The 12,379-nt window shown below is 42.3% G+C and overlaps 2 protein-coding genes across 8 annotated transcripts in view; both read right to left on the reverse strand.

Annotated features, from left to right (window-relative positions):
• The window catches only part of TCTN3 (tectonic family member 3), a 9,936-nt gene extending 4,698 nt beyond the window's left edge, over window positions 1–5,238 (reverse strand). Inside the window, exons 1-6 of the mRNA XM_056533741.1 lie at window positions 5,108–5,238; window positions 4,784–4,907; window positions 2,492–2,607; window positions 995–1,125; window positions 812–917; window positions 58–176 (exon numbers count right to left, since the gene is read on the reverse strand). Of these exons, the coding sequence (XP_056389716.1) occupies window positions 58–176; window positions 812–917; window positions 995–1,125; window positions 2,492–2,607; window positions 4,784–4,907; window positions 5,108–5,183 (672 nt within the window). The 5' untranslated portion in view covers window positions 5,184–5,238. The remainder of the gene's footprint in view (window positions 1–57; window positions 177–811; window positions 918–994; window positions 1,126–2,491; window positions 2,608–4,783; window positions 4,908–5,107) is intronic.
• Window positions 5,239–6,446: 1,208 nt separating this feature from the next.
• CD19 (CD19 molecule) overlaps window positions 6,447–12,379 on the reverse strand; it is a 48,905-nt gene continuing 42,972 nt past the window's right edge. For all 7 annotated transcript variants that reach the window (XM_056533737.1, XM_056533736.1, XM_056533735.1 and 4 more), the window contains 2 exons: window positions 11,262–11,399; window positions 6,447–7,213 (listed from right to left, as the gene is read on the reverse strand). In XM_056533737.1, coding sequence (XP_056389712.1) covers window positions 7,173–7,213; window positions 11,262–11,399 — 179 coding nt within the window. In that variant the 3' untranslated portion in view covers window positions 6,447–7,172. The remainder of the gene's footprint in view (window positions 7,214–11,261; window positions 11,400–12,379) is intronic.

A 12,379-nucleotide genomic window follows, 5' to 3' on the forward strand; every position in this document is an offset into this window, starting at 1 on the left:
TGACATTTGCGCAATTGTGTCGGCCATATTGAATTTATAGCAGTGGGAGGTTCTCACCCTCAGTACTGCAACGTCCTGGTAATAAAATGACGGTGACAGGGAGCGCTCGGTGACGCAGCTGGCAGTCAGATTGCTGAGCAGGCGCACACAGGATGTGGAGGGATTAGAGAGGAATTCTGGGAAGAAAATGACGTGTTATCATGTGATCATGGGGGAGGGGAGGTTTCAGCAGCACCAGGAAATCCAGCTGAAATCCAACCTGCCCGATTCTCCACTTCCCCCAAACTCTGCTGTCTAGGGGGAATCAGGAGGGCGTGTGTCCCCCGTGTCCCCCCCCCCCCCCGATCTGTGCCACCGTTGATTTGTGCCATCTTGTACCCACTGATCAGTGCCCCCAATGATCTGTGCCACCACTGATATGTGCACCCAATCACCTGAGCCAAGCGTTCCCCCAATAATCTGTGATTCCATTGATCTGTGCCCCAATGATCTGTGTCACCATTGATCTGTGCCCCATGCCCCCAATGATCTGTAACCCCCAATGATCTGAGCCACCGTACCCCAAATGATCTATGCCCCCAATGATCTGAGCTCCCAATGATCTGTGCCATCAATGTTCTGTAACCCCCCCCCCCCCAATGATCTGTGTCCTATATCCTTAAATCATTGTTTCCCAATCTATGTCTTGCTAATGGTGCAAAACTACCACTCCCATCATGTCCCAACAGCAGGACATGCTGGAAGTTGTAGTTATGCAACATCTGGAGATCCACAGTTTTAAAAACCAGTGCCCTAGAGCCCAGTCACTTACTTGCAGGGTTGTTGTCTGAACACAGAGACTGATCCCCTATGGGTGCCGGCTGCCGTAACACTCCCAACGCACCGGAGGTGGAGATGGTGAGGACGAGATCACCGGCCTAAGAGAGAAGACACCATAACAGCTGGGAGCCCCTGTAATGTGGTGCCGCGGCTGCAGCCTGTACTCACCACCTACCTTGTAGAAGCTGGAGAAGGCGGGTGTGGTGGAAGAGGCCGGAATGAAGGACGCCCCCTGGTACTGCCCACTGATGGAGGCAAAGTTACTGGCATCCACCGTCCGAGGGGTCACAAAGTAATTCAGGGAGGCTGCAAAAATAAAGAAGCGTGAAGATGGCGGAGCACAGAGAGAAGCGCGAAGATGGCGGAGCACAGAAAGAAGCGTGAAGATGGCGGAGCACAGAGAGAAGCGTGAAGATGGCGGAGCACAGAAAGAAGCGTGAAGATGGCGGAGCACAGAAAGAAGCGTGAAGATGGCGGAGCACAGAGAGAAGCGTGAAGATGGCGGAGCACAGAAAGAAGCGTGAAGATGGCGGAGCACAGAGAGAAGCGTGAAGATGGCGGAGCACAGAAAGAAGCGTGAAGATGGCGGAGCACAGAGAGAAGCGTGAAGATGGCGGAGCACAGAAAGAAGCGTGAAGATGGCGGAGCACAGAGAGAAGAGTGAAGATGGCGGAGCACAGAAAGAAGCGTGAAGATGGCGGAGCACAGAAAGAAGCGTGAAGATGGCGGAGCACAGAGAGAAGCGTGAAGATGGCGGAGCACAGAAAGAAGCGTGAAGATGGCGGAGCACAGAGAGAAGCGTGAAGATGGCGGAGCCCAGAAAGAAGCGTGAAGATGGCGGAGCCCAGAAAGAAGCGTGAAGATGGCGGAGCACAGAGAGAAGCGCGAAGATGGCGGAGCACAGAGAGAAGCGCGAAGATGGCGGAGCACAGAGAGAAGCGCGAAGATGGCGGAGCACAGAGAGAAGAGTGAAGATGGCGGAGCACAGAGAGAAGCGTAAAGATGGCGGAGCACAGAGAGAAGAGTGAAGATGGCGGAGCACAGAGAGAAGCGTGAAGATGGCGGAGCACAGAGAGAAGTGTGAAGATGGCGGAGCACAGAGAGAAGCGTGAAGATGGCGGAGCACAGAGAGAAGAGTGAAGATGGCGGAGCACAGAAAGAAGCGTGAAGATGGCGGAGCACAGAGAGAAGCGTGAAGATGGCGGAGCACAGAGAGAAGAGTGAAGATGGCGGAGCACAGAGAGAAGCGTGAAGATGGCGGAGCACAGAGAGAAGCGTGAAGATGGCGGAGCACAGAGAGAAGCGTGAAGATGGCGGAGCACAGAAAGAAGCGTGAAGATGGCGGAGCACAGAGAGAAGCGTAAAGATGGCGGAGCACAGAGAGAAGCGTGAAGATGGCGGAGCACAGAGAGAAGCGTAAAGATGGCGGAGCACAGAGAGAAGCGCGAAGATGGCGGAGCACAGAGAGAAGCGTGAAGATGGCGGAGCACAGAAAGAAGCGTGAAGATGGCGGAGCACAGAGAGAAGCGTAAAGATGGCGGAGCACAGAGAGAAGCGTAAAGATGGCGGAGCACAGAGAGAAGCGCGAAGATGGCGGAGCACAGAGAGATGCGCGAAGATGGCGGAGCACAGAGAGGCGGCACAGTGACCTGCAACAGCTGAAGCTTCGTACCATCAGCGGAGGAGACACAGAAGAGCTCTGCGGGGGCCGTGCCCAGGAGGGTGGTGGTGTACGGCGTGTTATTCCGGAAGATGAGCCAGCTGGAGAGACACGCCCAACGCTGCGCCCTGCACAGGAAAGACAAAGGGACAGTAACCTGATCTACTGCTCCCTGTTATCAGCCACTGGGTTCATGGCGTACTCCACTATTGCGTTCAGAACACTCGGAACCAGAGGCCATGATCGTAATGCGACAGCTATGCCCCTAGTGAGGTCACGCAATGCTCCCTCCATTCATGTCTAGGTGAGGGGGGGTGACAGTAGTGGGTGTCAGCAGTGACAGGAGGTACAGAAGGAGGGAGGGTGACAGGAGGTGTAGCAGATGGGATGGTAACAGCAGTGCCAGGAGTTTTATCAGGAGGGAGGGTGACAACAGTGACAGGAGGTGTAGCAGGAGGGAGGGTGACAACAGTGACAAGAGGTGCAGCGTCACACTTAGCACAGGCAGGAGTGCGTAATCCCTATACACTGGCTACCAAATCCTACAAACCAGGACGAAATTCTGGCACCTGAAATTTGTTGAACCCTCACGTAATCACACAGACATATATATATATATACACAAATGATAATACAGACTACAGACATATATATATATATATATATATATATATATATATATACATACAGTGGGGATCAAAAATTTGTATTAATGTGCATAAAGAAGCCAAGGAAAGATGGAAAAATCTCCAAAATGCATCAAATTACAGATGAGACATTCTTATAATATGTCACCAAAAGTTACATTTTATTTCCATCATTTACACTTTCAAAATAACAGAAAACAAAAAAAAAATGGCGTCTGCAAAAGTTTGGGCACCCTGCAGAGTTAATATCTTGTACTGTACCCTTTGGCAAGTATCACAGCTTGTAAACGCTTTTTGTAGCCAGCCAAGAGTCTTTCAATTCTTGTTTGAGGTATCTTTGCCCATTCTTCCTTACAAAAGTCTTCCAGTTCTTTGAGATTTCTGGGCTGTCTGTCACGCACTGCTCTTTTAAGGTCTATCCATAGATTTTCAATTATGTTGAGGTCAGGAGATTGTGAAGGCCATGGCAAAACCTTCAGTTTACGCCTCTTGATGTAATCGCCCGTGGATTTCGAGGTGTGTTTAGGATCATTATCCATTTGTAGAAGTCATCCTCTCTTTAACTTCAGCTTTTTCACAGATGGCATCAAGTTAGCATCCAAAATTTGCTGACATTTTATTGAATCCATTTTTCCTTCTGCTCGTGAGATGTTCCCTGTGCCACTGGCTGCAATACAACCTCAAAGCTTGATTGATCCACCCCCATGCTTAACAGTTGGACAGAGGTTCTTTTCATTAAATTCTGTTCCCCTTCTTCTCCAAACGTACCTTTGCTCATTCCGGCCAAAAAGTAAATTTTTAACCTCATCGGTCCACAGAACTTGTTTCCAAAATGCATCAGGCTTGTCTATATGTTCATTTGCAAAGTTCAAACGCTGATTTTTTGTGGTGAGGTCGTAGAAGAGGTTTTCTTCTGATGACTCTTCCATGAAGACCATATTTGTACAAGTATCTCTTTATAGTGGAATAGTGTACCACAACTCCAGTGTCTGCCAGATCTTTCTGGAGGGATTGTGCAGTCAAACGTGGGTTTTGCATTGTTTTTCTCACAATCCTGAGAGCTGTTCTGTCTGATATTTTTCTTGGTCTTCCAGATCTTGCTTTAACGTCCACTGTTCCTGATGACTGTAATTTCTTAATTACATTCCAAACAGAGGATATTGACATCTGAAAACGTTTTGCTATCTTCTTATAGCCTTCTCCAGCTTTGTGAGCGTCAACTATTTTCAGTTTCAGATTTCTAGACAACTGCTTAGAAGAACCCATGGTGCTGATTGTTGGGGCAAGGTCAGATGAGTCTGAGCATTTAAAACCTTTGAGATTGACATCACGTGGTCTTCCCAGATGATGATTGAGAACAATCCATGACACTGGCAGGTCTCAGCTTTGCAAAGGGGGCAGTGCATATAAATTCTGCAGGGTGCCCAAACTTTTGCAGACGCCATTTTTTTGTTTTCTGTTATTTTGAAAGTGTAAATGATGGAAATAAAATGTAACTTTTGGTGACATATTATAAGAATGTCTAATCTGTAATTTGATGCCTTTTGGAGATTTTTCCATCTTTCCTTGGCTTCTTTATGCACAATAATACACATTTTTACCTGGGGGGCCCAAACTTTTGATCCCCACTGTATATTTGACACTTGTATCATCTTACTTGGTACTTCCAGGTAAACAGAAGGAGAAGACATTTGTGGGGTCACTGGACGAGCAGTCGGGGTCACAGCAGCAGTTAATGTCACAACTTCCGGGTGAAAGGTCACACACACAGATTGTCACACCTGATGATAAAATATATAGATATTATTACGTCTGTGCATCCGCACTATACCCGAGGATCAGTGATGTGAGGAGATTCCTCCTGTACTGGCATCCTAGTCACACTGTCCCTTTAAGAGATGATCTGCAGACAATATCCCTTTAAAACGTGACGTCACGCCGACGCCATTTGCCTACAGAGATGACGTCATGCATCACTCACCGCTCGATGCTGCGCTCCCCGCCCGGCTCCCCCAATATAAGGCTACAACGAGTAATAGAACCCGCGGACCCGCCATCACCAGGCCGAAGCGTCCGGTTACCACAGAAACCGCATCACGTGACGTCACTGGCCCGCGCCGGAAACCGCTTCCGCGCTAAGCATGCCGGGTATTGTAGTATTTGTCAACTCGTTTGCACATTGCTCTATGTTAAACCACCACTAGAGGGCGGCGGAGCTACGATAAGATTTATAACGTGGTATAGGGAGCCACACTGTTGCAAAACTACATCTCCCAGCATGCCCGGACAGCCAAAGGCTGTCCGGGCATGCTGGGAGATGTAGTTTTGCAACAGCTGGAGGCCCTGGAGGTCTGAAAACACTGATTCAGACATATCCATAGATTTTTTATTGACAAATCGTATCCAACGCATGCACCCGTTTTTGCCCGTTTACGTTTTTTTCATAATTGATGTTTTTTTTGTTTATTTTTTAGCATTACTGTCTATGTAAATCATAAAGAACCGTATCCACCGTACATTTCACTCCATTTAATCCATTAAATCGTACACAATTTTTTTTTTGTACACTTGCGCAGTAGCTGAGGAATAGTCTAGAGAGATCGAGAAACATAAAAACGGATACAATTTTTTTTATTTTTATTTTTTTTATAAAATGGGCCAAAACTTTTGTAAAAAAAAAAAAAAAAAAAAAAAAACAGGTACAACCATAAGATTTCATACAATTTTAAGCCATTTGATTCAGTATAAATTACCACTTTTTTTTTTCTTATTTTGTGGTTGTTTTTTTTTCTTTTTTAATTTCTTTAAATTTTTTATTTTTTTAATTTTGCTTTATGTTTTTTCGTTTTGTTTTGGGGAATTTTAAAACACCTTGCCAAGATATTTCGGTGAATTTTGGTGACTTTCTATGGGGGAAAAAATGGCAAGAATAACGCAATGTGTGTTTTTTTGTTTTTTTTTCTAAATCACTTTTATCTATAAAAAAAAAAAAAAAAAAACACAATGTTAAAAAAAAAATAAAAAATAAAAAAAAAGACAATTTTCACTAAAATTTCAAGAATTAATAAATAATTTTTGACAGGCAGGGAGCGAGAGATGAGCAGATTCGCACTTCCGAAAAATAGGACCAGTGCCCTTCCGGCACTGGTCCGAAAGCTATGCAGCGCCTGCAGAACACAGTACAAGAGAGCCCCCTAGTGGCCACTTTTCAAAAAGGTAAAAACTACTGTAAATATATATATATATATATATATATATATATATATATATAATTTTTTTTTTTTTTTTTTTTTATGAACATTTATTGCAATAAGGCTTCTTTTAACATAAGGAACACTATATAAAAAGTTTTACTTGATGACAGGTACTCTTTAAATAACATTGTCAATATGAAAAACATGTTAAAATCATTACAAGGTCGAAAATAGTGTTTCCCAATCAGGGTGCCCCCAGCTGTTGCAAAACTACAACTCCTATCATGCCCGGACAGCCTAGGTATAAGCAGCCTTATTTTGATCTCATTTGAGTTTTCACAGCAGTCATAAAGCAAGACTCCCAGTTTACCACTCTGGATTTTATGGGTGTTATGTTGCCATCTAGTGGCCAATGTGAAAACAGCAATTTTCCCAATTTTTTTATGTATTATCAAAAATAATAAAAAATATAAAGTTTTAATTAAAATAAAATAAAAAAAAAGTCTCCACTTTTTGATAGCGTCTCTTTCACATCCCTGACCCTGGCCAGTGCTGGAAATTCTTTCGTAGATGTATTGCAGGTTCAGGATCGTAAAGTCGTGAATTGCAAGCTCAGCAGCCCAGGACTGAAATTTCGTAGATCTCTTCCCCCATCTCCATAGAGACGCTTTATGTGGCCTGGGCTCAGCTGAGTGCGGACCATTGTGCGTCGCAGCGTCCTGACACCCTATAGTCATAGTAGGCCCTGATGGAGAATGCTGGGCTGTGCTGCTGCGGGGCTGTGCTGCTGCGGGGCTGTGCTGCTGCGGGGCTGTGCTGCTGCGGGGATCCCTTTACGGTATTCAGCTGCTGTCACAGTTTGTTGTTTTCATAGGAAAAGTAAAAATCTCCGTCTGTCAAAGCAGAGAAAAGGAGAAGATCAGGCAAAAAAAACAACAACACAATAACATAAAAAAAAAAAACTACCGCCAATAACAATACAATGCAATGCCCAAAAACAATGCACGCTAAACCATATACCGTACACCATACAATGCATAAAAATACCTGCACATTGTTCACAGTATAAAGTCACCATGTAGTGCTCATCTACTAACACCATACAGTGCGCAAAACAGATAATACTGGTGTATAGTGCACAAGTAATAAAACAATATAATGTCCATAATAACAATACAATTAGCATTATACAGGGCTGAACCTACACAAGGAAGTGTAAATATAATATCATTATACAGGTCCCAAATAACATTACTATCAAATAGTGCATAACTATATATATATATATCATATTATTAGTATATAACAGTGGTCTCCAACCTGAGGACCTCCAGATGTTGCAAAACTACAACTCCCAGCATGACCGGACAGCCGTTGGCTGTCCGGGCATGCTGGGAGTTGTAGTTTTGCAACATCTGGAGGTCCGCAGGTTGGAGACCACTGGTATATAGAGTCTAAATATTACTGCCAATCAGTGCCCAAAAACATAACATATACTGATGTAAAATGACTACTATATAGCACCTAAATATTATTGCCATCCACTGCCCAAACAATATTACATATACTTCTCATATAAAATGACTACTATATAGCACCTAAATATTACCGCCATCCACTGCCCAAAAAACATAACATATACTGATGTAAAATGACGACTATATAGCACCTAAATATTACCGCCATCCACTGCCCAAAAAACATAACATATACTGATGTAAAATGACGACTATATAGCACCTAAATATTACTGCCATCAACTTCCCAAACAATATTACATATACTTCTCATATAAAATGACTACTATATAGCGCCTAAATATTACTGCCATTCAGTGCCCAATTAATGTTACATATCCTTCTCACATAATATTACCACCATATAGTGTCTTAAAGGGGTATTCCAGGAAAAAACTTTATATATATATATATATATATATATATATATATATATATATATATCAACTGGCTCCACAAAGTTAAACAGATTTGTAAATTACTTCTATTAAAAAATCTGAATCCTTCCAATAATTATCAGCTGCTGAAGTTGAGTTGTTGTTTTCTGTCTGGCAACAGTGCTCTCTGCTGACATCTCTGCTTGTCTCGGGAACTGCACAGAGTAGAAGAGGTTTGCTATGGGGATTTGCTTCTAAACTGGGCGTTTCCCGAGACACGTGTCATCAGACAGCACTTAGACAGAAAAGAACAACTCAACTTCAGCAGCTCATAAGTACTGAAAGGATTAAGATTTTTTTTAATAGAAGTAATTTACAAATCTGTTTAACTTTCTGGAGCCAGTTGATACATATAAAAATTTTTTTTTTCCTGGATAACCCCTTTAACTTTTGCTTTTGAACAGGTTATCAATAAGGAAGACCAACATTAAAGAACAGTTTTAATCCTGGAATACCCCTTTAGGGTACGTTCACACGCGTGGATTTTTTCGCGGGTTTCCCGCTGCGTATTTGAAAGTGGGCGGGCTCTTCTCGGCTTTCCGCAGCAGATTTTCCGCGGCGGAATTTACGCTACGGAAAATCCGCCACAGTCCCTACTGACTTCAATGGGGCTTGAGGCGGATTTTCCGCAGTGTAAATTCCGCCGCGGAAAATCTGCGGCGGAAAGCCGAGAAGAGCCCACCCCCTTTCAAATACGCAGCAGAAAACCCGCTAAAAAATCCGCGTGTGTGAACGTACCCTTAATATTACTTCCAATTACCGCCCAAATAATATGACTATATTACGGCTATAAATTACAGCCATACAGTGCCCTACTCACATCACAAACACTGCCCATATAACAACCATATTGTGCCTAAATATTAGCGCCAAATAGTGCTCAAATACCCCATGTCACTACCCAAATAATGTTGACATATGTTCACCGTGTGATGCCATCAGGGTCCAATACAACCGTACAATTTCCAGATAATACCACCATATAGTACGCGCAGACAGTGACCAATATAATGTCACCATAAAGTGCTCGAAAACAGCACAACCGTGCGATTCTCAAATAAAACAAGCGTAATGTAATACTAGTATGCACTGTCCATGTAATGCCACAATTAAAGGGGTACTCCAGAAAGTTAAACAGATTTGTAAATTACTTCTATTTAAAAATCTTAATCCTTCCAGTACTTATCAGCTGCTGTATGCTCCAGAGTTGTTATTTTCTGTCTGACCACAGTGCTCTCTGCTGACACCTCTGTCCGTGTCAGGAACTGTCCAGAGCAGGAGAGGTTTGCTATGGGGATTTGCTTCTAATCTGTACAGTTCCTGACAAGGACAGAGGTGTCAGCAGAGAGCACTGTGGTCAGACTGGAAAGAACTACACAACTTCCTGTGGAGCATACAGCAGCTGATAAGTACTGGAAGGGTTAAGATTTTTTAATAGGAGTCATTTACAAATCTGTATAACTTTCTGGCACCAGTTAATTTGAAAACTTTAGTTTTCCACTCGTTTCCAACAGAGTTCCCCTTTAAGTAACCATACAGTATCGGCGTATACCTAACGCTGCAATAAAGTCTCCATAAAATACCGTCACACAGGGCTCATATAACATTCCATATTTCGTGTATGTTTCAATATTTATTTATTTTTACACTGAGACGTTCTATAGAAAATCAAGACTAAGACAAAAACAATTAAACCAATGCACATCTATAACCACCATACAGGCCTTAAAGGGGTACTCCGGTGGAAAACTTTTTTTTATTTTATTTTTTTTAAATCAACTGGTGCCAGAAAGTTAAACAGATTTGTAAATGACTTCTATAAAAAAAATCTTAAATCCTTCCAGTACTTATTAGCTGCTAAATACTACAGAGGAAATTCTTTTCTTCTTGGAACACAGTGCTCTCTGCTGACACCTCTGTCCATTTTAAGAACTGTCCAGAGTAGGAGAAAATCCCCATAGAAAACATATGCTGCTCCGGACAGTTCCTAAAATGGACAGAGATGTCAGCAGAGAGCACTGTGCTCGTGATGTCAGCAGAGAGCTCTGTGTTCCAAAAAGAAAAGAATTTCCTCTGTAGTATTCAGCAGCTGATAAGTACTGGAAGGAATACGATTTTTTAATAGAAGTCATTTAGAAATCTGTTTAACTTTCTGGCACCAGTTGATTTAACAAAAAAAAAAAAAAAAGTTTTTCACCGGAGTACCCCTTTAAATAATGCCGCCATACGTTGCTCAAAGTACTGTGTCACTACCAATGTAATAGTGTCCTATCTTTCCCATGTAATGCAGTCATACGGGGCAAAATAAGAGCCCTACCGTGCACATAATACTATAATATAGCAACCCATTTAAAGGGGTTATCAAGGAAAAAACTTTTTTATATATTTTTATATATCAAGTGGCTCCAGAAAGTTAAACAGATTTGTAAATTACTTCTATTAAAAAATCTTAATCCTTTCAGTACTTATGAGCTTCTGAAGTTAAGGTTGTTCTTTTCTGTCTAAGTGCTCTCTGATGACACCTGTCTCGGGAAACGCCCAGTTTAGAAGAGGTTTGCTATGGGGATTTGCTTCTAAACTGGACAGTTCCCGAGACACGTGTCATCAGACAGCACTTAGACAGAAAAGAACAACCTTAACTTCAGAAGCTCATAAGTACTAAAAGGATTAAGATTTTTTAATAGAAGTAATTTACAAATCTGTTTAACTTTCTGGAGCCAGTTGATATATATATATATATATATATATATATATATATAAAAGTTTTTTCCTGGAATACCCCTTTAATAGTGCCAGAATTTGCTCAGTGTTAGACTTTCTTATTCTAGAGCAGTGGTCTCCAAACTGCGGACCTCTAGATGGTGCAAAACTACAACTCCCAGCATGCCCGGACAGCCAACGGCTGTCCGGGCATGCTGGGAGTTGTAGTTTTGCACCATCTAGAGGTCCGCAGTTTGGAGACCACTGTTGTAGAGGATGTAACATACTTTGTTTCTGAAGTTCTATGGGCACTTTCCAAGGGGTCTGATGGGCGGGGGGTTCGGTCTGGTCCTCGGTGGATCGGTTACATGAGCGATCCAGTTGGGAGTATAGAGGCGCCTGCATGTTCTCGTAAGAATCTGCGTCTGCAAGTAAAAAATATAAGAATCAGTATTGTAAACTTTAATAAAACGTCTCAATTTGAAAAAATAAATAAATAAATATATATATATAAGAATCAGTAAAAAATGAGATTTCTCTAAATTCAATCTGTGGTCATAGCCGCTCTAGTGGTCGGGGGGAGCTACTTTCTTCCTATGTCAGCCAGTCATGCCCCCCCCCCCCCCTTTTTTTCTGACTCCACCCACTGGCTATGACAGCCTCCAAGTGAAATGCTGCAAAACCATCATAAAAATAAGGAACAAATGGAGAACAAACTTTTATATATATATCTATCAACTGGCTCCAGAAAGTTAAACAGATTTGTAAATTACTTCTATTAAAAAATCTTAATCCTTTCAGTACTTATTAGCTGCTGAATACTACAGAGGAAATTCTTTTCTTTTGCGCTTCTGAAGTTAAAGGGGTATTCCAGGCCAAAACTTTTTTTTATATATCAACTGGCTCCGGATAGTTAAACAGATTTGTAAATTACTTCTATTAAAAAAATCTTAATCCTTCCAATAGTTATTAGCTTCTGAAGTTGAGTTGCTGTTTTCTGTCTAACTGCTCTCTGATGACTCATGTCCCGGGAGCTGTACAGTTCCTATGGGGATATTCTCCCATCATGCACAGCTCCCGGGACGTGACATCATCATTGAGCAGTTAGACAGAAAACTTCAGAAGCTAATAACTATTGGAAGGATTAAGATTTTTTAATAGAAGTAATTTACAAATCTGTTTAACTTTCCGGAGCCAGTTGATATATAAAAAAAAAGTTTTTGCCTGGAATACCCCTTTAAGGTTGTTCTTTTCTGTCTAAGTGCTCTCTGATGACACGTGTCTCGAGAACCGCCCAGTTTAGAAGAGGTTTGCTATGGGGATTTGCTTCTAAACGGGACAGTTCCCGAGACACGTGTCATCAGAGAGCACTTAGACAGAAAAGAACAACCTTAAAGGGGTATTC

Source organism: Hyla sarda, chromosome 8, assembly GCF_029499605.1.
Source record: "Hyla sarda isolate aHylSar1 chromosome 8, aHylSar1.hap1, whole genome shotgun sequence".
Taxonomy (NCBI): domain Eukaryota; kingdom Metazoa; phylum Chordata; class Amphibia; order Anura; family Hylidae; genus Hyla; species Hyla sarda.